At 40.6% G+C, this 25949-nt stretch overlaps 1 protein-coding gene across 1 annotated transcript; it reads left to right on the plus strand.

The window, feature by feature from the left end:
* Positions 1-485: 485 nt before the first annotated feature.
* LOC145342379 (sorting nexin-12) lies at positions 486-24237 on the plus strand. The gene is made up of 5 exons (XM_080187910.1): positions 486-873; positions 18156-18251; positions 20030-20154; positions 20822-20912; positions 22839-24237. Exons 1-5 carry the CDS (start codon positions 706-708, stop codon positions 22866-22868), a joined length of 510 nt encoding a protein of 169 aa, XP_080044036.1. The 5' UTR covers positions 486-705; the 3' UTR covers positions 22869-24237.
* Positions 24238-25949: the final 1712 nt, after the last annotated feature.

Raw genomic sequence — 25949 nt, forward strand, 5'->3', positions numbered from 1 at the left:
GCTCATGGAAAGGTGAACGACTCAGCACCCCGGAATCTGAATGCATTATCTCTAGTGGCGAGGTATTTGATCAGTCGCTGCTGCGCCTCCAAGTCCCAATCTCCCCACGCAGTGTGGGCGCAACCCGGTAACGTGAATAACTCAGAATTCGCTTGGAGGCCCGAACCCCGTAACATGAATAGCTCAGTCTCTGCCTCCGTTCCCCAACCCTGTAACATGAATAGGCGAATTTGCCGCAGGGGCTCAGGCGCGGCGCGCGCAGACCTCCCCCCCCCCGCCCCGGCCGCCTCGCGACGCCCAGCCATCCGAAAGTTAACCGATGCGGGAAGCCCGGCCCAGGAACGTGAATACCCGAGTTTCTGCTCTGGTGGCCCGCGCAGCGGCAGGGAGGGCGGGGTCGGGGCCCCGAACCGTGAATAGCTCAGTCCTGGCTGCGGACTGTCAAGGGGAGGCTGTGGATGTATGCTTGGTGCCGGGTTCCGGCCGGCGCCCCGGCGGAAATCTGAATATTTAATCGCCGAGGCTGAGGGCTGGCCGCGGTGTTATTGGGTTATGCCGGCGGCGGGTGGAGTCTGCCTGTTTGTGCAGCTTCAAAAGTCTCGGGCCGACGGCCGGGCGTAAGCTGAGCGGAGTCGAGGTTTACGAATTTAGTCTGTTTGCGTTTTAATTATTGTCTCACTTCACCCTCCCCCCCCCCTGCTGAAGATGGCGGAGGCACTGGGGGTGGCTGACACCCGCAGGCTTCACAGTAAACCCCAGGATCTAAATGATGCTTACGGACCGCCCAGCAACTTCCTAGAGATCGATATCTTCAACCCGCAGACGGTGGGGGTTGGCAGGAGTAAATATACTACATATGAGGTCCGAATGAGGGTGAGTATGTGGCGCCGACCCCTGCCCCGTGTGTGTTGCTGGTGTCTGGGGAGGGTGTAAATCTAGCCCGAGGCTTCAGCCTTGGCCTGCTCCAGAAAGGGATGGTAAACGGGGCAAAAATATTTCGCTTTTAGAAGGAGACTTTCCCTATCCTTTTCTGTATTGTTCTTTGAAAGCATGTTCCAGAGCTGTCCACCGCCCGCATTTGCCTTGCAGTAAAGTGCCCTCGATTGCTCACAGTTCTCCTCTTCCAAACCAAATGCAATCTTTATTTGCAAGCTGTTAGTTACCCGGAGTTTCAGCTGCACATGTGTGAACTGTCTTATTTTTTGATAAGAGCTGCTGCAGGTCCCACCTTTCATTCTACCCTCTCATTTTAAGATGATGGGGAAGTTTTTCAAACCTTCCCATGCATTTCAGTTCTGCTTTCAGCATTTAATTATAGTAATTGCCTGAAAAAGCAGATCAGCTTCTATCCCTGAACTGTATTCCTATGCGACCTAGCTGTGCATAAGACAATTTAAAGCACCTTTCTTCCTTGTATTTTTTTAAAAAAACTAGTGATTCTTGTTTTGACTTATTCATTTTTGGGAGGTGAAGTAAGTGGGAGTTTTTTCAATGTGGAAGGAAGTAAAATGGTTTTGAATGACTTGGGGGTGGGGGGAAAGAAATTAGTTCAAAAATACATACAAATAGTTACCGCACTTAAAAGTAGTTCCACACGTTGCTACTGCTTGTTTATATGTGCATCTTCTCGCCACTGCCCCAAACAAGGCAGATGCAATAAAATATGATGTTTGACATTGAGTATTGTGCCAGTCCTTGATCTTGTATTTGTTGAATTCTGTTTTTAAGGTGGATTCATGTGATTTTTCTCCTCTCCAATGCTGTGGAGTGTTTCAACAATTCAAATGATGAATCGCATTGGGCAGCTGTACAGATTCTAACTTGCAGTCTCAAAGAACATAATGAATTAGGGTTTTCTGCAAGTATTTTCTTTTTGCTCTTGATACCCAGGATGAAGCATTGGTAGCCATCTGACTAATTTGAGGGGATGAATTAAGTATTGCACAAAAAGTGCTATGTTAGTGTTGTTTCCCCCTGCTGTCTCTGTACCTGGTGCTGGAGTAGAAAATAGACATTTTAAAGTTGCAAACATCTTTTATTTTAGTCTCAAGGGACGTGGGTGTTGCTGTCTAGGCCAGTATTTGAACTGCCCCTTAGGTGGAAAGCTGCCTTTATGAATTGTTGCTGCCTCTGGGGTTTAAATGTATCCACAGTGCTGGTAGAGAGTTAGTTCTAGGATTTTGACCCAGTGATACAGTTTAGTCAGGATGGTGTGTGGCTTGGAAGAGAGCTTGTAAGGTGGTGATGTATTACTATTCATCTGCTGCCATTGTCCTTCTAGGTGGTAGAGGTCACTGATTTGATAGAAATTGATTTGATAGAAATTGAATCTAGTGAAGGCGCAGTGATGCCACTGTTCATTGATGATGGTGGGAGGAGGGAGTGAGTATTGAAGATGGTGGATGGGTTGCCTAGTAAGTAGATTGCTTTGTCCTGGTTGGCATCAAGCTTGAATGTTAGAGCTGCACTCATTCATATAAGTGGAGAGTCCTGACTTATCTCTGTAGATGGTGGACAGGCTTTAGCGAGTCAAGAGGTGATTTAGCAGAATTCCCAGCCACACTACTTGGCTAACCTCATTCAGCTTTTGGTCAAAGGTAACTCCTGAATATTGATAGGGGAATTCAACTGTGGTATTAACAAATGTCATGGGGAGATGGTTGGATTCTTGCATCGAAGATGATGATTGCTGAGTACTTGTGTGGCATCAATGTGGTCCTGATCTTTGTATGGGCACAGACTTTCAGTATCTGAACCCTCAGTGGTATTCATAGAACCCTACAAGTGCAGAAAGAGGCCCATTGGCCCATCGCGTCTGCATTGACCACAATCCCACCCAGGCCCTACCCCCATATCCCTACATATTTTACCCACTAATCCCTCTAACGTAAGCATCCTAGTACACCACTAAGGGGCAACTTTTTTAACATGGCCAATCAACCTAACTCTGCACATCTTTAGACTGGGGGGGGGGGGAAACTGGAGTATTGTACATAATGTAATTATCAGTGAATATTCACACTACTGATCTTGTGATGGAGGGAGGGTCATTGATTAAACTGAGGTTGATTGGGAGTGGGACATCGCTCTGAGGAGCTTGTGCAATGATGGCCTGGGACTGAATCATGATTCAAACCTGTTCCCCCAACTTATTCCCACTAACTCCAATTTTGCTAGGGCTCCTTAATGCCATGTCTAGCCAACTGCTGTCTTGATGTCAAGGGCAATCCTCCCAGGAGTTCAGTGACCCTGGTGAAACCACAAGTGCATCAGTGAGTATTGCTAAGTACTGCTTAAAACCACTATCAATGACCTCTTCATCACATTGCTAATGATTGATTAGACAGATAAGATGGTAATTGGCAGGGTTAGATTTGTCCTGCTTTTTTGTTCAGGTTTACCTGAGCAGTTTTTCTTCATTGCCAGATAGCTGTATTGGAACAGCTTGGCTGGGGTGCAGTTAGATTTGGAGTACCTATCAGTCCTGTGGGCAGCACAGTGGTTAGCACTGCTGCTTCACAGCTCCAGCGACCTGGGTTTGATTTCTGGCTTGGGTCACTGTCTGTGTGGAGTTTGTACATTCTTATGTCTGTGTGGGTTTCCTCTGGGTAAGAACATAAGAAATAGGAGCAGGAGTAGGCCATCTAGCCCTTCGAGCCTGCCCCGCCATTCAATAAGATCATGGCTGATCTGTTGTGGCTCAGTTCCACTTTCCCGCCCTCTCCCCATAACCCTTAATCCCCTCTCTGTTTCCTCCCACAGTCCAAAGATGTGCAGGTTAGGTTGATTGGCTATGCTAAAAAAATTGCCACTTAGTGTCCTAAGATGCATAGGCTAGGGGGATTAGTGGGTAAAAATATGTGGGGATAGGGCCTCGGTGGGATTTTGGTCTGTGCAGACTTGCTGAATGGCCTTTTTCTACTCTGTAGGGTTTCCATGATTTCTATGTACTATTGTTGGAACGTAGTTAGGGCCATAGCCTTTGCAGTGTCCAGTGCCCTAAGCTATTTCTTGATTTAGAATCAGAACCTCCCTATTGTGCACAAGGAGGCCATTCAGTCCAAGTCTACACCAACGTTCCACAGAACATCCCATCCAAGCCCTCTTTTCCCCCACCCTATCACCATAACCCCATGTGTTCACCCCACTAATCACTCTAACCTACTCGGCTTTGGACACCTAAGGGGCAAGTTACTCTGGCCAATCCATCTAACCTGCACATCTTTGGCCAGAAACCCAAACTGTTATTAAAAAAAATCAATCTGGCAGACAGTCACCAATGCTGGAATCAAACCTGGGTCCCTGGCACTGAGGCTGCAGTGCTAACCACTGCCACAGTGCTGTCCATATCATGTGAAGTGAATCAAATTGGCTGAAGACTGGCACCTGTGATGCTGGGGACCTCAGGCAGAGGCTGAGATGGATAATCCACTCAGTGCTTCAATATTGCTGCAAATGCTTGAGCCTTATCTTTGACATTGATATGCTGGACTTCCCCCATCAGGTGAGGATTGTGATATTTGTGGAGCCAAGGTTGTTCACTTGGCTACCATCATTCATTGCTGGAAGTGGCAGGATTGCAGAGCTTGGATCTGATCTGTTGGCTGTGGCACTCAAACCTGTCCAGCAGATGCTGCTTTCACTGCTTTAACATGCAGATAGTCCTGAGCTGTAGCTTCACCAGGTTGACACCACACCACACCTTTTGTATACCTGTTGCTATTCTGGGTATGCCTTCCTGCACTCTTTGATCCCCTGGTTTGCTGATAGTGAAGGATGAGGCTCCAGTTCTGCTTCTGGAGTTAGGTAAAGGTGTCAGATTTCCTTTCCTGAAGGATGATAGTGAACCAGATGGAGTTTTACAACAGCCATGGTCACCGTTACTGAGACTAGGTTCCAATTCCAGATTTTATTTAAATTTAAATTTATCTCCTGCTGCTAAGGTAGGATTTGAACTCAGCAGTTGCCTGGGCCTTTGGATTATAAGTCCAGTGACTTTACCATTATACTGTTTTAATTTTGATTCTGAGAACTGCATTTTAGAAAACCTGCTGGGAACTAGCTAGCTTTATTATTTTGAACTCCTTGTTCTGGTGGTAGACCTAGACCTATGAGCGATCGCATTCATAAGTCATGATCCTAAAAGTAGTAAGCTTGAGCTTGATTTAGGATAGAACAATGGAGTTTTATTTCAGAATTCAAATTTAATCATCTACCATGGTGAGATTTGAACATGGAATCCCAGAGCATTATTTCACATTTGTGTTTTACCAGTTCAGTGACCTATACCTTTAGGCCACAACAGACAACGGGACCTCATTAAACTATTAGAAGTGTTGGGTTACGTAAATCTATGTTGTACCTGTTAGAGGTAGCATCTGGGCAAGTGAATGTCTCAAATTTGGTCCTCTGCTATCTACAATGATCACAATTATCACTTGGCTGTAGCCGTTCTAAACGTTAACCTGACATTGTAGTTATCTCTACAGTCCTGAATGCACCATTTCTCTTCCAAATCTGAACAGTGGAGTTTTTATTCACTTGTGGGATATGGGCATTGGCTAGCCAGCATTTATTGCCCATTCCTAGTTGCCCTTGAGAAGGTGATGGTGAACTGCTACCTTGAATCGCTGCAATCCATATGCTGTGGGTTGATCCACAATGCCATTAGGGAGGGAATTGCAGGATTTTAACCCAGTAACTGCGAAGGAATGGTGATTTCTAAGTCAGCATGGCGAGTGGCTTGGAGGGGAATTTGCAGGTGGTGGTGTTCCATGTATCTGATGCCCTTGTCTTTCTAGATGGAAGTGTTTGTGGGTTTGGAAGATGCTGTCTAAGGATCTTTGTATTGCTACGGTGCATATTGTGGATAGTACACACTGCTGCTACTGAATGTCGATGGTGGAGGGAGTGGATGCAGATGTGGTGCCAATCAAGCAGGCCACTTTGTCTTGGATGGTGTCAAGCTGCTTGATTATTGTTGGAGCTGCACCCACCCAGGCAAGTGGGGGGAGTGTTCTATCACACACTCCTGACGTGTCTTGTAGATAGCGGATAGGTTTCGGGGAGTCAGGAGGTGAATTATTCTGAGCCTCTGACCTGCTCTTGTAGCCACTCTAGTGAGTCCAGTTGAGTTTCTGGTCAGTGGTATCCCCAAGGATGATGACTGGGGGATTCGGTGATAGTAACACCATTGAAAATCAAGGGGTGGTGGTTAGTGTCTCTTATTGGTGATGGTCATTGGTATTTGTTGCACAAATGTTACTTGCCATTTTTCATCCCAAGCCTGGATATTGTCAGCTCTTATTGCCTTTAAACATGGACTGCTTCAGTATTTGAGGAGTCACAAATGGCGCTGAATATTGTGCAATCATTAGCAAACATCCCTACTTATGATGATGGGAAGGTCTTTGAAGCAACTGAAGACTGTTGGACTTGGGACACTAACTCTGAGGTACTTCTGCAGGGATGTCCTGGAGCTGACATGACTGATCCTCCACAATCATCTTCCTATGTACCAGGTATGACTCCAACTGGTGGAGTGTTTGCGCCCTGACACCCATTGATTCCAGTTTTGCTGGAGCTCCTTGGATCAAGTGTGGCATCAATGTGGCCTTGATGTCAAGGAATTCAGCTCTTTCATCTGTTTGAACCTAGACTGTAATGAGGTCAGGAGCTGAGTGATCCTGGCAAAACCCAAACTGGGTGCCACTGAGCAGGTGCTCAACCTGAGCAAGTTGCATACTTGGCAAAATTTTTGTAGTTTCTTAAAAACAAGGATACTGTACAGTGGCAGTGTTTAGCACTGCCTCATGGTGCCAGGGACCAGGTTCCATTCCAGCTTTGGGTGACTATCTGTGGAGTTTGCATGTTCTCCCCTTGTCTGTGTGGGTTTTCTCTGGGTGCCTCAGTTTCCTCCCATATGCCAAAAGTGTATGGGTTAGGTTGGCCATTCTAAATTGCCCCTATATGGCAGGGAGTTAATGAAATAAATAGGTGGGGTTACAGGAATAGGGCCTATTTGGGATAGTGGTTGGTGCAGACTCAATGGGCCAAATGGCCTCCTTCTGCACTGTAGAATTCTATGACTTTTGAGTGGATTGGCCTCAATCCCAGGTGATTGCTGAACATACAACTTAAACAGGCAACAGCTTTACTGGAGCCAATGATGCAGAGCAGTTAATGTTTAAGTAATCACTGCCTTCAATTTTTAAATATTTAAGCTTACACTTGAACTCTAGTTGATGAGGAAGATCCATGTCATAAATATTTGTGGGCATAAAACAAGATTTATATAGTGCAATATTGTGTATGCTCCTTCATGTGGAAATACAAAGATATTCTGTACTCTTTCAACCTTCTTCCTGAAGGTGGGAACTTCTACTGGACTATAGGCCTAAAAGTCACAGGAATTTAGTATCTTTTGCATTTCCAGCAAGTGGATAAGACAACTCTGAAGCAAAATTAAGTCGTGTACTGGTACAAATTGCACAACTGTTTTTGTTTATGAAAATATTCATTTCTGATCTTGGGGTAGTTGCACTCTGCTCAGTCATCAAATGCACTAATTCAAGCAGTCAAACTAACGTTAATAATTTGGGTGATTTCAATTAAGTAAAATAGGTGTTTGAAAATGTCACTTACCTTTCTGTTCCATTCAACAGCGTAGTTGCACTATTTTGTGATTTGGCAGCAAAAGATTGAAGAAAGCTTCAGTTATAGATATGTTAGGAATAACTGTAGACCTTGGTAATTTTACTATTAAGCTAATCATTTCATTGGATGTTGATGGAATCATTGCTTGATGTTCGGTTTGTTTGAGTTTTAACTTTGCTCCCTTTGTTGAGACTATCTGTTACCAAGCTGGATAAATGTAGTCTTTTCTGATATGTATTTTACTCCACCCCAAAGGATGTAGGCTTTACACTAGCAATAACAAGATTTTTCACTTTTACACCCAGTTGATAGGTTTAGCATTTCCAGTTCCTTCAATCTCTGGATGAAAAGCTAAAGCTACTTCTGTTGGAAGTGACTTCAGGTGGAAGCTGCTGCATAAAGTACCAGATAACATCCTCTTGGCCTGAGTGCCAAAACTTTCTTCATTTCCTTCCCCACTTTCAACAAACGAACAGAGCATTGAGGTGCATATCCTTGCAAATTACTACCCCATTTCTAACCTCTTTCATCAGCCCTTGGCCATAGCATTTCCCAAATCTCCATCCATCTTCTGTATAACTCCATGTTTGAACTGCTCAAATCGTATTTTTGTCACTTTGTTTTAAGTGAAAGCATTTAAACAACTTTAAATAAGATATCCACTGTGACTATGGTGTACATCTCTCCTCATCTTTGCCTCCCTTACCTGAGGAGGGATGTTCTTATAAGGGAGAATGAAGCAAAGGTTTACCAGGTTGATTCCTGAGATGGCAGGAACATTGTAAATTGATTAGGATTATATTCATTCTCTCATTTAGAATGAGGGCATTTCCTAAACTTAAAATCTAACAAGATTAGACAGGGTAGATTTAGAATGTTCCCAATATTAGCTGTACCCAAAACCATGGATCATTGTTTGCAAACAGGAGTAAGCCTTTTTGGGACAGGTGAGAAGAAATTTCTTCACCCAGAATGGTGAATCTGTGGAACTCACAGCCACAAAGTAGTTGAGGCCAAAATGTGTGATTTCCACAAAAGGAATTAAATCTAGCTCATGGGGCTAAAGGGATTTTTTTTTGGGGTGGGGGGGTGGTGTGCAGGCAGGATCAAGATATTGAATTCAATCAGCCATGCTGATAACATGGTGGCGCAGACTTGAATGGCCTATTTCTTCTATTTCCTATGTTTCTGCAATTTTTGACATGGTTAATCATCCAACTGGACAATGGAGGAAGATAGGGACTGCCCTTGCCTGCATCTACTCATCTGTGTTCACTTTCTCCAGCACTAGTATCCCTGGCAGTGTTGTGTGTGTCACTGGCTCATGTTCCCTGGGATGGGAGCATGTGTGGGACAAACTGGCTCCGGATGTCTTTTTTCCTTTGCTCAATGGACACACACAGCAGATTATAACACACTAATTCTAAGACTGCTTGACTAATGCCCACATGTGGAAGCACTGCGATTGCCTCCCTCAATGTTGAGGACGTCAAACTGTTGCCTTTAGCACCTCTGCCATGAATTCTGTTGCTTGGCTACTAATTCCATCCCTCTACTTGAACATTACCTCCGACTGACCAAAATTTGTCACCTTGTTGTATCTGATTACTTGTCCTTGCCCCTCCCTCTCTTTAGTTTGGACCAGGCCTAAAAATCTAGCATATTGTAAACTGAAGAAAATGTAAATGTATGTCAAATTGCTAATCCTCTAAGGGACTTCTGCCACTGGGACAAAGTCTCCAGGCTGGCAAATGAGGAATATATAGGGATAAGATTTGAGACTGTATTGTTTGAAGTTCCTGGGTAGGAGCTGCATGTAGGTAGAACTACAATTTGAATATCTTTGGTATACAGTGTAAGATTTTTGAAAACATCTGCTCTTGCAATGACTTGTGATTAAAGATTTAAGTGTGAGCACAAGAAAAATCTAGAGCCTGTGTAAATATTTTATAATGTAAGTTGAGTCCATTTTTCTCTTGGGTACATTGCAGCCTTTGGAACACGACTTCAATTTCATTAAATTCTTTTAAATTTTAGCCATTCCTGTTGAGGATATAGAATGGGGTATATAGGAATCCAAGTGGATGGTGAGCTGTGATTTCTTTTTTCTTGTTTCCTCCCTGACATGGGCATTCTTGAGACACAGCTAACATCAGTGGGTGCTCAGTTGCAAGGGTGTTGGATCTCTTTTGCATTGGGGCTGTTTTTTTCAGTCCTCTGTATACAGCTTGTGCCCCTTGCTGTGTCTGTTGTTTGTACATTTTTTACCTTAATCTTTTTATTAGCAGATTTCTGCCTTTCTATTTATTGTCAAATTTGCAGTTTTCTTTTACTAGCTGTCTTTTCATTCTAAAAATGAACAATCTATCTTTCCCAGTTCTGCAGTGAAATGTTAACCTGTTGTTTGATGTTGATCTTTGCACTCAGTTTTTTTTAATGAAATTGTCTTCTCTGGAGTGAGGAAGTATACAGGCTTTGCAGCTGACTTGAGGGCAAAGTAACGTTTATCCTCCCATTCCCTATTTTAAATGCAAGGATTAAACAATGATGTGCTTTCACATTTGGCAATCATTGGAACATTAATACTGGTCTAAAGAGTGACTGTAGCCTTGGTCTATGGCTTGCAATGTCTGTCCAAACCAGTTTGGATTTTTATACATAAAATGTAAGCCCTCACCAGTCTTCTGAAATAGCTCATTTGTGTTTTTGAATTTTATTATTGTACCATTAGCATTCTGTTGATAAAAAATCTAATTACTGGGATAATATACAGACTCTTTTTAAAAAAAAACTTCATGTAAGTTTTTGTAGTTGAGTGCTGCTGTTTATACTCCAGGTTGATGGGACTACATTTTATTGATGGCCTTAAGTTTGTAAAGTGATAATTGAAATTTAATTTTTTCCTTGAACTGCTTTAGCTCTTGCATTTAGCTAAATGTCAAATGCCTGGATTTTACTGGATTACAATAAAGGAATGGTGTGTGACTTGGTATTTTGCTCAATAGTAGAGGCTGCAGTGTCTGGAGATGCCATTGGAGGTTTGTAGGATTACAGCTTATAAGAAGCTTGTGTTCAGTGGAATTGATTCTTTGTAGCTGACTCTATTTCATAATGCTCTTGACTTAAATTTTGAAAATTGAGGGTGGGGTGGTGTCAGTGAATGGGCTACTTCTGCTCTGCTGATGTAGCCATGCTGTTTGCTATGGCTGATTCAGTTAAACATCTGGTATCTAGATGACAATTGATGTTGGAAGGACACTGGTAATGGTTCTGTTGAAAGCCACACACAAATGTTACTTGCCATTTAAACCAAGTCTGAATTTTTTTCCAGGTTCTATCTTGGGCATTGTGAATGGAATAGAGTACTAGAATAAACTGCCTAACTCTCCTTTTTGAAGTGAGAGGGGGTTGTTAAAGTAGATGAAGATGGTTGACTTAACTTGGGCAGTGATATTCCAAAACTGCAATGATTGACATAACTTCCTCAGTAATCTTAACCTGCCATGCGAGGTTTTCTCTTTGACCTGCAATTGCTTTTTGCTAGGGTCCCTTGGTACCATATTTGGCCAACTGCTACATTGGTATTAAAGATCTTTACCTTCCCGCTGTGATGGTGGGGATCCTTGAAGCCTTGTGGGGTTTTCTACTGGACATTTGGCTGGAAACCCTTGCAAAAGCTTCAGCCTTCCCTTTTTTAAATATAGTACATGGTCCATTATCTTCCCTGAATCTAATTGGGGCTAGAGGTTTGAATGGATCTGTGATTGTGGATTAAACCAGGCTTAATGGGAAAACAAGTAAACATGTCTGAGCCCACTGTGGATTCCTCTTTGAATGGCATAGCATAGTGTTGCAGTAAAAGATGTGTCTCTTGGTCACTCCTACAAAGGATATTGGGGACCTGTTTCTGCAACTATGTATCAGTGAGGGCGTGTATTAAGTAATTTCTTTATACTGGTTCCCTCACCACCTGCCACACAGCCAGTCTGAAAGCTGATCATAGATGGTGAATGCCTGAAGAGTACTGTCATGTTTTTTAATGATTTCTCCAAATGGCTCCACATGAATATTGATGAATCAGTTGTAGGTGGTTGTTAGTGGAAGATTACCATGGCTCCTTTGTGTGAAGGTGTTTGAACATAGACTTATGAATTCTATGTTGAGGACTTCCAGGACTATGCTTGGCTGACAAGTTACTGTTATGCAGCTTCCTCACATTCCTCAACCTACCTTGGGACAGGACAAGACCAGAGGTGGTGACCAGTCTTGAGTATGACAACTCACTACTATTGGCCTATTGCTTTACTAATCCGTAGGAAAGCAGTCTCAACTTCTCCTTCAGATGTCAGTGAGAACTTCACACAGCCAACTGGGTTGAATTAGCTCAGTAACTTGCGCACCAGTCTGCTTAACAGTTGAAATGAGCCATATAACTCCATTACAACAAATTTTTTACAATATTTTGTTTTAAGTAAGCTGACAATGAGGTTATCACTTAAAAATATTAATTGACCATGTATTCAACACCAGACAAAATGTTGCATATGCTGGAAATCTGAAATAAAAACAAGAAATGGTAGAAATACTGAGCAGGTCACAAGCATCTGTGGGGAGAAACAATCTGACCTGTTGAGTGTGTTTTCTGTTTTGTGTATCCAAGAATCATTCCAGAAATGTAAATTTATTTCTTGGCTTTATCTTTGTCCGTTATTTTGCTGCCAAGCTGTGGAAGACTGACTCTTAACAGTGTAAACATGGACAACACTGACTACTAGATCTCTGGAATTCAAAATTTAAAAACCAACTTGCATGACTTAAATAAGGAATGACCTCCAGATTTCCAAAACACTTATGGTGAATTTGCTTTGAGTGGTCACCATTTTTTGTTTTTAAAGTAGTTTACAGTCTAGGTTGCTGTTGTGTGATGTCTCAAATTGAAAATACTGCATGTGAAGTTGTATTGAAGAGATGGAAGGAAGCATTGGCATTGTGCAGTGCTTGCTTGTCCTGAAATCACATGATTGTTCAGCCATTTTGACATTTTTCTGTTGAGATCTAGCTTGCAAGCCCTAAGTTATTGTTACATCCAAGTTTGAGATGTCCGATAATACAGATTCCCACGCTCAGCAACTGTAGAGTACTGCCTTTAATATGCAGAAATCTTCTGTGCAAATTACATGCTGATTCAGCAAAACTGAGCTCTGAACATGCTTTGATAACATACAGCATTTGCAAGGAGCTCGTTGTGCTCATCATAGAATCTCCACAGTGCAGAAGGAAGCCATTTGGCCAATCAAGTCTGCAGCTACTTAAGAACATAAGAACATAAGAAATAGGAGCAGGAGTAGGCCATCTAGCCCTTCGAGCCTGCCCCGCCATTCAATAAGATCATGGCTGATCTGTTGTGGCTCAGTTCCACCTTCCCGCCCTCTCCCCATAACCCTTAATCCCCTCTCTTATCAAGAACCCATCAACCCGCTTCTTAAAAATATTTAGCGAGGCAGCCTCCACCACTTCAACGGGCAGAGAATTCCAGAGATTCACCACCCTTTGAGTGAAGAAGTTCCTCCTCAACTCCGTTCTAAACCGCCTCCCCTTTATCTTGAGGCTGTGCCCCCTAGTCCTACTGTCTTTTTTGAGCGGGAAGAGTCTCTCCACCTCTATCCTATCCATCCCATTCATCATCTTACTCTCCAGAGCATCTTGCCCTATCCCAATTACCTAGTATATTTATACCCCAAACCCTCACAATTTAGCCTAGCCAATCTACCTAACCTATACACTTTTTTTTGAATTGTGGGAGGAGACCAGAGCACCTAGGGAAACCCATTCAGATGTGCAGAGAACATGCAAACTCCACAGCACCCAAGGCTAGAATCAAATCCAGGTCCCTGGTGCTGAGGCAGTAGTGCTAACCACTGTCACCATAGTGCCCCCAATTGTCCTGCCATCTGATGTTGCAAATTGATGCTTCTAGTTTTGTGGTGCACTGGTAGGTTGACCAAGTCTTGCACCTATAAAGAGGTGATGTAAAAACTACTGCCTGGTGAACTGATACTTGTCCTATGATGAACTCCATGTGCTTTCCCAAGTCTTGAGCCAGTCTGTCAAATACTGAGCTTGCTTTTATCAAAGAATAGTTGATTTGTCATGTGGAATAGTATTATTGAAGAGGATACTCCCAAGATAGCAAAATTTCTGTATGCGGTGTGTTGTTGATAGTGACTGTGTCTTAGAGTACATACCAGGGATGGGTTGATAAAAAGATCTGTCATATTCAGACTTATTGTCAGATCAGTGTGCTCTGTGGATAGAGCTTAAATACACCCCAGCATGTGCTAGGAGAGTGCAGTCATCTGCAAATGAGTTCACTCGTCAACTTTTTGTGCAAGCCTTGAGCCTTTGAAAGTTGACGTGTTACTTTGTTTCTGAACTGAATGTGAAATCTTGTTAATGTTTTGTTGCATTAGTGATATGCACTTGTGTGGTCACTGTTACAATGTAAGCCAAACAGCAGCCAGTTACCATGCAGCAAGATCCCATAAGCAGCAATAAAACAATGAGTGCTTTGGATCTTTCACACCCACCTAGATGGACATACAAGGCTCAGATTATCTGACAGGAGGAAATTTGTAACAGTGGTTATGTGCTAAAATCTCCTTCAGTGAAACCATAACCTGGCTCGTGAGGATGTGGCTGGCTCGTCACCAAAATGAGATTAGACAATCTGCCAAGATCCACAATAAGTAAACCCCACTTCTTTAAGAACTTTATTTTATTTTCTCATCACTGTAACATCTGTTATGATGCTACCTTCCATACTATTGTCTCAATCAAAGATTATCCTTTGTGGTTGGTGGGACTCTCTACCAACAATTCCACTTTTTAGCTGCCCACCACAACTGATAGGATTTTTTTGTTGCACAAATAGAAGGCAAGGACAATAACCTCACCGAATACCTCTTCCCCTCCCTTCTTAATATTTCAGAGGAACATCCTGCTCTACTCCAAGTCTGAGAGATGCAACACCTTATAGCTCTACCCTCTCCTCCATTCAGGGTCCCAAACATACCAAGTAAAACAGCAGTTTACTGGTACTTTAAATGCCACTATTCATTATGAAGTTGTCTCTACATTGGGGTGTTTTTTTAATGCTCCTATTTTGTGTAACTTTAGGTTTCTGATTGCCTTTCTTGAAATCCCTGCCCCATCCTTCAATAACCTCAGCCTCCAATACTGCTCCATTAAAGTTCAGCAGAAGTTTAAGGATCATCTCTCAATTTAAGCACTTTATAGCCTCTGGCCTCAATTTTCAGGTCATAATTTCTGTTCCTGTTTTTAATGGCAGATGCTCATGTTTCTGCTATCACCCTTTTGCACTTCTCTGATCTCCTCATTTCACTTGTCTCAGTATCATTTTTGCCATCCTGTCATTTAAACTCTCCTGCCTTGCACACCATTTCAGACCACCTTATGCAAAGACGAGTATTTGTTTGATTCACCTGAATTGCTTCCAGTTATTATGTTTTAATATCAGTGATTCTCCCTAGGAAACATGACTTTGAACAGACGAGTAACTGTTCTGTCCAAGACTTTGTACAAACTGATGGAACACTAAGCAATTGTTAACTTTGTGTGAATTTCATGTGTTCCTATAAAGTATAGTTTACCCCAGATACTTGGTTAGCTTCAAAATAATTGTGCATAATGAGCCCCGAATGCTGTTCTCACTCACTCCCACCCAGATACTTGCACATAAACAACATTTTGGGCTCATCCAATTACAGTTGTACAATAAGAAATCTCTCAACATCAGGTTAAAGTCCAACAGGTTTATTTGGTATTGAGAGCTTGCAGAGCACTGCTCCTTCATTAGGGAGTCAGTTGCAGCCTGTGCTTTTACTTCATGCCAACTAGAGCCTGGGCATGCTTAAAGTGTGTAAGAATATTTTATAGTTGGTTTTGCTTACCCCTCCCCACAATTTTTGAGAATGTGAAGAACTTTTTTCAGGGGAGAAAGTGAGAGAGCTAGACAACTTTTGTTTTCACAATCAACCTTGTTTAGAAAGTTCTCCACACTAGCTTATCTCTACCCCCTCAAACTGTTGAGTTGGATGTATGTTAGTTTGGCATGGTGATGTTGGAGTAATGTAGTATAACTTAACATTCACAGGAACTATTCAAGATTATTTGTCATGATTCTGTAAGTAATTATTTAAAATCATCTTTGAGATCAGTTTGCCAGGAACACTCTTACCATAGTGTTTTGTGCAGTTGTCCTTTAATTGCTGGTTTTCAACTGTTAAATGAAGAGAAGCAACAGCATAACGACAGTAAAATTTGATCTTTTCACAGCTGAAGTTGAAATTAATCCTTCAGTGAATGAGATTTTCTCATATTTTGATATGTACCAAGGCTTGCTTGGGTGAAGTTCAGAATTTTTTATTCAGCTGATTTAGGAAAACTAAAATTGTACTCCATAGTCCTGAATAAATTGCACAGCTGTGCAGACACTTGACCCGTGGCAGTTGGTGTCTCAGGATTTCTAGGAAAATGATATAAAGTATATTTAAAAGTTTACCATAATTGGTAAATGTCTACACATCTTGCATCGTTATCCATTGTCCCTGCAAAGGGGCTGTGGACTTGAGTCAAGTAAAATAAAGTTTTTAGTCACAAGTAGGCTTACATTAACATTGCAGTGAAGTTACTGAGAATCTCCTAGTCGCTACACTCCAGCATCTATTCAGGTACACTGAGGGGAAAATTTAGTATGGCTGACGAACATCATCAACACATCTTTCAGACTGTGGGCAGAAATCAAGCAGACATGCAGACTTCACACACTGACCCAAGCTGGGTCTCTTGTGCTGTGAGGCAGCAGTATAAACCACATGCACCCTACCATGCCTGCTCAGCTTAATTGACCTGTCAATAAAGCAGTTGCATTTTATTTGCTTTTCTTGCCATAGCTACAATTTTCATTTGAGTAAAGGCAGCAATTTGTTTCAAAAGCCACAAGGACTGCAGATTTTTTGAAATAGTTTAGTAATCAGCTAAAGCTTTAGTGATATCGATGGAGACTAAACTACTTGTCCTTCAAATTTGTGTGATTTCTAGGCGTAATAGTGAATTTCTTGATGGCACTTTTTTGTATGTGATTGTATAGGTCCATGGACTAGAGGGTGGGGGTGGAGGGGAATAAAACCACTGTCCAAAGCAGAACCCAAGTAAACCTTGGTACAAATGGAAGTGTGTGAAAATGTCAACCACTGAAGGATTCATTTCAAATCTAGCAGTGAAAAGATCAAGTTTCATGGTCATCTTTGTTTTTGCATCTCTCCATTTAACAGAATGTACTTATCCTGACAATTATTTCTTCTGCAAAATCTTCTGGAATTTTATTTTTAAATCAGTTTAATTCATTCCAGTGTGTTTGTTTTTAGTGTCTCACTTTAGGAAGGATTTCAAGGCCATGCAGAATAAATTTGTTAAAATGATATTGCTAATGAGGCTATAGTTCACAGGTTTAAAAACTTAAAAGGGCTCAAAGGAAATCTGTCAAAACTGACTCTATACACAGTAACTATTGTTTTTATATTAGTCACTTCTCCCCAATAATATTCTTCATGGAAGTATTGTGAATTTGGGTGAATAGTGATAGGCTTCAAGAAACAAGGCTGTTGAATGGTCTGACAAGCAATAGATGAAATTTTAATGCAGAGAAATACAAAGTAAATCACTGGCAGGAAGAGCCAGGAGAAGCTGTATAAAGTAACATACAATTTTAAATGGACTCCATTAGCAGAGGGATCTGGGGTTATGTGGGCACAAATCTTTTGAAGGTGGCAGGACAGGTTGAGGAAGTGGTTAGGATCCTATCACTTCCTCAACCAGTCCTGCCACCTTCAAAGACTTCATTAAATAAGGACATAAAGTACAAAAATGAACAAATTATATAAACCTATATAAAACAGGTTTGGCTCATGTCCAGTTCCATAGGAAAGATATGAAGGCATTAGAGGATAAATTGGTGAATATGGAGCTCCTCATCTTGGAGATTGAGGAAGAGTCTGGACAGAGTAGATGCAGAGAAACTGTGTACTGGCAGAAGGATTGAGAATTAGTGGATACTAATTTGTCATTGGCCAAATGAGGAAGAACGTTTGTATGTAGCACTTGGTTAGGTTCTGCAATGTACTGCCTAATGGAGGGAGAAGAACCTGAGGGAGCACTTTCCCTTTGGAAACTGCGGGTGAACTACTGAAATGGTGAAGGTGTATTGAGTGAGTTTAGAAGATTTGTTCCTTTTTTTTCTTTTTCCCACAAAAATGCAGTGCATAAATACATTTGCCTAATTGTCCATATTGTATTGTGTACTGTCTCTTTACTGGTGTAATTAATTGATAAGCAGGGTGCATTATGACAACTGACTTGTAAGAACGTTTTTGTTCACAAGAATGCAATCTTAAACCATAAGTGTTTTCCTTTTTTAACAGACAAATCTTCCCATTTTTAAGATGAAGGACTCCTGTGTGCGCAGGCGATACAGTGACTTTGAATGGTTGAAAAGTGAATTGGAGAGGGACAGTAAGGTAATGGCCATAGGAAAAGTGATTAAATTTGAACAAAGTATATTGGGATGTATATCTCTTTATTGGTGTCAGTTAAACTTGACTCGCATGTGGACAGTAGAACTTTTTTCAGAAGTGAAAGTAAATCGCAGCAGTGCTATAAATGGGTGTACTTCACATTTGAACAGTTCCGATCTGTGTATTCAGCCCCATATTGTGGTCAGTGACAAAGCAGCAATGCTTACCACTGACTTCAAAGAAAACTGTCCACAAGGATCTAGTGATTTCCTATGGGCAGACTTTCCCTTTCCTGGTAGCATTTTAATGGCTCCAAGCCGAGGAGCTCTCCAGGCATTGAGCAACAGTAATGCTAGAAAGCTGGGGATACACCAGTCACAATGACATTCTCTGACAGCAAAAGGGCAGAATTTTATTGAGTTATAATTTCCAGTAGTGAAAACAATTGTGATTCAACTTGCATAGTAACTCCCCTCCTGACTTCCTCACTGCTCTATCTGCAAGGCACAAGTCAAGAGTATAATGGAATGCTCCCCACTTGCTTAGCATGAGTGCAGATCCAACAATATTATTCAGCCATCCATGACAAAGCAGTCCACTTCATTGACATCCCATGCACCACCTTACATTCATTTTCCCTCCACCACTGATGCGCACAGACAACAGGGCGTACCACAAACAAAATCCACTACAGCAACATACTGAGGCTTCTTTCACAGCACCTTCCAGACATGTAATCTCCTCCACCTCAAAGATCAAGGGCATCAGAACACTACCACCTCCAAATCTCACCATCCTGATTTGGAGCTATATCACTGTCCCCTCACTGATTCAAAATCCTGGCACTCCCTTCCCATCTGCATTGAGGGTGTACCTGTACCATGTGGAATTGCAGTGGTTTGTTTCAAGAAAGTGACTCCCCATCACTTAGTCAGTTAAATATAGTGAACAAATGCTGGGCTTACCAGTGATGCCTATGTTTCACAAAAAAAGTTAGTATTCACAAGGAATATTTTAATGTAAAATTGTCTTTCTAGGATGTTTAGCAGTAATAATGAACTCAGTATGCTGTTTAGAAACCCAGTTGTACCTTGCTCAACATGGCTTAAATTCTCATTTGTTTTTGGGATTGTGTGGGCTCCTGCAGTTATTGATTTCAATTGTGTAATGGTTGTGAACACTGAATCTAACTTTCTCATCCCACTGCACAATAATCCTGGTTGTTTTTAAAAGCAGTGTGGTGGTTTCTTTCAGCAGAAGATGCTCTCTGGGCAAGGAGTGATTCTTGGTTGCCTAATTACCAACTAGTGAGACTACTGCCCCTTAAGTTTTAATGCAGCTACTGCAAAGACTGGCATTGTATATTGGATGCTCTTTGCAAATGCAGCATCTATTGTTGACAAACTGCTACAAGACATCTTCCACAATTCTGTTTTGCCAGCACTTTTTTACCATGCCAAGAGCATTAGTAATCAAGTGAGAAACTGAGCAATGTATGAGAGTTCTGATGTCCGATGACACAATTTTGTCATGCTTTTGCATGTTTTTTCTGTATTGGAAAGTGGGTGGTAGCAAAAAAGCAACCAGTATAAAATTTAGTGAGTGATGCACAGATGTTTCAAAGTTTTAATATTAAAAATCTTGCTGTCCAATCATGCTGTATGGTAACTTCTGCACATTCTCTTCTAGAGCTGCAAAAATGTTGAATTTTGAAAGTTGAATAGACTGATTACACTATCAGTATTTTTGAAATATTCAATGTTTTATATAATCCACTGCAGATCGTTGTGCCACCATTGCCAGGAAAAGCTTTGAAACGTCAACTCCCATTTAGAATGGATGAAGGAATTTTTGAAGAGTCCTTTATTGAAGAAAGAAGAGTTGGATTAGAACAATTCATTAATAAGTAAATCTTGTGACTAACTACTACACCCATCCCATTACAGAAGATTCTCTCATTTAATCTTAATCACAGTTCTATTTTCTAGTTGTATGCAGCTTCATCCTTTTGCAAGTACAAAAATGTGTGAGCAACCTCATGATCTGTTGCATCCCTAATAGCAGGAAAAGACCTGTTAAGATAATACATGTCCACCTCCAGCTACTGACCTGGATTTGCATCATTACTAGTTTTCTTCTTTTTTTTTAAACCTTGCAATAGTAAAATATAAATATCCTCGTACTTTCTTTCAAAATTGAGCTTTTAAAAAAAGCAAATTGTAGTGACTAGTGAAATTGGTGACCAGGTAGCTTGGGTTTGATTTTACTGGAAAGGGAAAGTTTTTTTAATTTTGAGGTTGTTAGGAAATGGGTAGTTTTGCCACAAATGAATATTGGGATACAATATTTATCTAAAATGAAATTGACCAAGCATTTTAAAGGAATAGTGTTGGGAAAATGCAGGTCAAGTAACATTATAGTAGGTAGTTGCAACTGGAGAAACTGACTTGCCATACAGCTTGAAATATTTAATTGTGATCCATTTTCAGTGTTTTTAATTAGCTGAGGCAATATTGAACACTCAAACCATCTGGTATTATTTCTTTGCTAATTGATCCCTCTTTTATTTTTAGAATTGCAGGTCATCCATTGGCCCAAAATGAACGCTGTCTGCACATGTTCTTGCAAGAGGAAAGCATCGATAGGAATTATGTACCTGGCAAAGTACGTCAGTAGGGGAACTAGGTGCTTTGGTTTTTCCTCCAACGAATTTCCTTTTTTACACTAAAATTTGTACTTTCATCTTATCACTTGCCTTTAATCTCAAACTGTTCAAAAAGTAAACACTGCTGGTTTCATGATTTATAATGTGGCTTTTAAACATCATTTCAAACTCTGAATTCCAGCAGAGGTAGCATGAGGCCTACAAGTTCAAATGAGCATCAGGACTTGTGCCATTGATTTGTCTTGACCTGAGAACCTGAGCCTACAATATCAGATTGTTCAGGCTTTCCATTTTTCTTTTACATCTTCCACCCTGATCTCACCATGACTTCATTTGGAGGAAAATAAAAGTTCATTTAAAGCTCAGCTCACAGACCTCTGGATGTTAAATACAATTTCTAATTTTTGTATGTCTTGATGCAGATGGTGTTTAAACTTGTAACTGTTCACATTGTAACTGCTAAAGCTTGTGTAACCTGTAAAAGTTTGCTACCTTGAAAATACTACTGGAGAACTATTTGTCTAAAGATTCTTAAGCTGTTCCTAAAGCTTTTTAAAGTTTTTCCCTTTGAAGATAACTTGATGAATACCTAAACAATCCCACTTATCCTGAGTACAGATTACCTTTTTTCCTCTTAGTGTACCAACATATTTTCTGTTCTGTAATGCACTGAATGGCTTTAAACAGACTTGTTTTTTTAAGAGCACTGCAAATGGACAAGAGTAAAATTCTAATGTCTAAACCCATTGAGGAGATCTACAATGTAAATGTTTACACCTGTGAGAACTTGCCTTTTAGTTAGGCTTTGGCAACATCTGCCAGTAAGTTGACATCATACCCTTGGTTTTTATTTTTCCTGGCCAAAAACAAATTCTGGGGAATCAATCCAATTGTTATCCCATTTCACAGGAATTGAAATAAGAAACGTGCTTCAATTGTTATCTTTGATGTGCAGTTGCTGAGTGTTCAACATTTCTGCAAAATGTATATAAGCTTTATTTAAGTCTTGAGGTGTTGTCAACTTTGTGGTAAATTTTCATTTGTTGGCTAACTGTTCTATCAAAGTTGATTGTTTGCTATTTGCTAGTAACTGATTCAATAACAAGTGTTTTACTACATTACTACTGTAGTAACCTGAATTGAGGGGGGGAATGTACAGGAAGCAAGTAAGCTGGATATTGTTGATGGAAATGTTATTGTTGGCTCCAAACATTGACTAAACTGCATCAGATTAATTTCTGGTTTCTAGTCTTCACTAGATTTCTTAACTCCCTTGCATGTTCACACTTTTTATTGTATTTTCCTTGTCACTTTTGTATTCTGAACCCAGAAAAGTGAAATGCTGCTGCTTCAACTGGAAATAAATATTTGTGGAAACTATTGTGATTACCTCTAGTACGCAGATTTTCCTATATTCTCTAATATTTAATTCTTACTGAATGGGTGTGGTTGGTTTGGAATCTACAAGCTTAAATTTGAAGTGGAAAAATCATTTTTAGAAAATACAATATTACAAGATGTAGAGCAAGTGCTAAAGCGATATTCATATCTAGTTATTATCAAAACTTCTAATGCTGAAGTATCACTGACATCTCTTACCAGCTGCTGCCTTTTGATCACTGACTATATTTAAAATCAAGCTACTTTTTCCTATTCCCTTTGTTCTGCTTCAAACTTTGCTTCAAGTGATGGTGTCAGGTAGATTATGCTAAGTGAATTATTAATCTGATTTTTAATACAACTAATCAATTCATCAGAACCAGTTATTGGTCCCCTGAATTCAAGAGTTCTGCAACATAGCAGTTGCACTTAATTGTATTTAGATATGTAATAGAGTGGTTTTGGGGTGGGTTCTGTCTGCTTCAGTCATAGTCTACTTCTGTTAAACTACCAATTTTGTGATTTTTGTTTTTTTCCTAATCCAGATTCTGTGTAAATGGACTACTAAAGACTAGTAAGGGAAGCAAATCTGAGTCACCTGCAGCTCTTTGGATGGAAAGGCTGTTAACCTGAAGAAAATGACAATTGTTAGTCTCAATGTTTCACTCTGTTACCCTTCTGTCTTGCTGTCTTACCTTCCTTGTGACCTAATCAGCTTTACTTTCCTCTACTGCTTGTACTCTTGCATGTGGATAACTTTTGCCATCAACATTAGTGGTTAATCATCCTGTCTGTTTGGAATTCAGCAAAAAAGTTGCCATTTTTAAGTCCATCTGGGGAATGGTTTAACATGATTCCAGCTGATTTTTGGAGGGATATGTGTATTAGAATAGAGACCTCAACTGCTTGGTACCTGAAACTCAAGAGTCATTGACTTGCCAGTTACAGAACTATAATTTCAGTTGGAGCTTCCTATTGATGTATTCACAAAATGTTAAGATACATGCAGTTGCCTCCTTTTTTTTCTCTTTGAACTGAAGCTTGAAACGTGTTCTTTTGTTCCTTGCGAATGGATTGCTGCCACACTAGCCAGAAAATTTAAACCTTCACTAAAGACTTTGGAACTTCTGGCCTGAAAGGGTTAGTGGAGTTTGAAAGTGGCTAGTTTAGTGTTAGAATAATCCCAAATAGTTTGTGAATGAAGAATCCTAAAATGGAGACCTTCTGTAGCCTGGACCTCAACCAGTTTCATCATGAAATGAAGATGAGGGGCAAAAAGGGAAAAAGCAAACAAACACAATCCACTTCCAACTCAGTAGTGTAGAGATTTGTGTTCTTAATAGTGCAAGACCAGATAGATTTGGGACTGTCACAGTCAGGCATTCATTTTGAGAAATGCAACTGTAATTGTAACAATACATTAACAGGTTATTGGCACTCAAAATACTAGACTAGATGTATATACAAGAGACAAAGGTGGGTGGATATGTTCATTTTATAACTGCCCTTAATGAAGACACTTTTTCTCCCAGAAAAAAAAACTACCTGTTGGGATGATGCTGCAGGATTATCTTTGCCAAAGATCATTACAAATTGCAATCTGTACTTTCCCTCTGAAACCAGAAATGAATCTGTATTAATGTGGATATACTGGCATATGGAGCCAATTGGCTGGCTGAATACAAGTTAAAGATTCAACAATGTTTTCAATAATAATGGTATTCTCCTAAGACATTCCATACAAAGCAGAGTTCCTCATATTAATTAATTAATTTGTCTCTATCTGAAATACATTGGTTTTATTTTCGATGCTTTTGTATATGTCATTGGGAAGATAGCTCTTGCTATGTTAAGCAGCCTTCTCTTTATCCAAAGTCATGTTGGATCTGTCCAAAATAATGTGTTCACTTATTGCATTCATATTAAACTATTGTAAAACCACAATTTCTGCTGGTCTTTTTTATTTTCATACAGGGCATGCATTTTTGTATTACTAAAATTCTGAATCCTGGTTGGGTTACCAGTTGCCACTGCAAATTCATGGGGGTTTTCACTTTATTCTTGTGCTGTGTACTGTTGCAATTAGTTGACCAGTTTGATTCCTGATATTCAATCTTCAGTCAGTCCAGAAGCATGATCCAAGCTTCTAGTTGGTTGTCATTTTATTTTTCCACCTTGCTTTCATGCTTAGCTGTCCTTGACCTGCTGCAGTGTTTAAGTGAATCTCAATACAAGTTTGAGGTATAGCCCCACTTTCAATTGGGTACTTCCAGACTGAACAGTTGAAACGGTTTCAGACTAATTTCTTATTTTGTTTCCTTTTGTGATCTAGCTTTGTTTAATGGCACTATTTATCATTTTCTGCCATTTTTAACTCCTAGACACTATATTCTTTTGCTTCCATTCTTTGACCCTGCACGACTGACTGCTGCCATTTTAATCTGTCCCATCTTCCACTTTCCCCATTCTTTCCACTTAACCTATCAGAAAAGTTAGAAAGCTTTATTTAACCTGTACTTAAACTCTTTCCCACAAATGTTGCCTGAAGTGCTGAGTGCATTCAGTATTTCTATTTTAATTTTCTGGAAACAAACTTGTGATTTAGATTTTTGCCTTTGCAACAAATTGGCACTAGCAAATAAAGGAAAAGTTTTTAACCTGAATTTGATCGTGACAAAATCTGGGAGGAGGGGGGCACAGGGGAAAAAGCAATGTTGGAAATGTCTTAATGTTTTATAGTAGAGATACTTGTATTACAAGTCATTTATAGAACAGTACAGCACAGTACAGGCCCTTCAGCCCTCAATGTTGTGCCAAACTTTCTGAAACCAAGGTCAAGCTATCCCACTCCCTACCATTTTGGTGTGCTCCATGTGCATATCCAATAACTGCTTGAAAGTCCCTAAAGTGTCCAACTCCACTATCGCAGCAGGCAGTCCATTCCACACCCCAACCAGAGAGTAAAGAACCTATCTTGGATATCCCTCCTGGATCTCCCACCATGAACCTTTTTATAGTTATGACCCCTAGTAACAGCTAAATCCACCCAAGGAAATAGTCTCTGAACATCTACTCTATCCCCCTCATCTTAAACTTCTATGAGTCACCCCTCATCCTCCGCTCTGAGAAAAGCCCTAGCTCCCTCAACCTTTCCTCATAAGACCTACCCTCCAAACCAGGCAGCATCCTGGTAAATCTCTTCTGCACTCTGCAATGCTTCCACATCCTTATAGTGAGGTGACCAGAACTGCACACAATATTCCAAAATGCAGTCTCACCAAGGTCCTGCACTGTTGTAGCATAACCCCATGGCTCAAACTCCCTATTAATAAACACTAACATACTATAGGCCTTCTTCATGGCTCTATCCACTTGAGTGGCAACCTTCAGAGATCTGTGGATATGGAGATCACTCTGTTCTTCCACATTCCTCAGAACCCTGCCATTGACCCTGTAATCGACATTCAAATTTGTCCTACCAAAATGAATCACCTGGCACTTATCAGGCTTAAACTCCATTTGCCATTTTTGGCCCAGTTTGCATCCTATTGATGTCTTTTTGCAACCTACAACAGCCCTCCTCATCCACTACACCAATTTATTACAAGTCATTTTGTAATTGCACTCAAGTTTTTAGCAATTCAATTTTTGCTGCA

Source organism: Carcharhinus amblyrhynchos, chromosome 4 (genome assembly GCF_965287045.1).
Source record: "Carcharhinus amblyrhynchos chromosome 4, sCarAmb.v2.hapA, whole genome shotgun sequence".
Lineage (NCBI taxonomy): Eukaryota > Metazoa > Chordata > Chondrichthyes > Carcharhiniformes > Carcharhinidae > Carcharhinus > Carcharhinus amblyrhynchos.

Excerpts from the sequence above, each read along its gene's own strand:
- LOC145342379 (XM_080187910.1), top strand. The coding sequence starts at position 706 with ATGGCGGAGGCACTGGGGGTGGCTGACACCCGCAGGCTTCACAGTAAA. Across the intron at positions 18,252-20,029 it reads AATTGGAGAGGGACAGTAAG|ATCGTTGTGCCACCATTGCC; the intron begins GTAATGGCCATA and ends AATCCACTGCAG. Across the intron at positions 20,913-22,838 it reads GGAATTATGTACCTGGCAAA|ATTCTGTGTAAATGGACTAC; the intron begins GTACGTCAGTAG and ends TTCCTAATCCAG.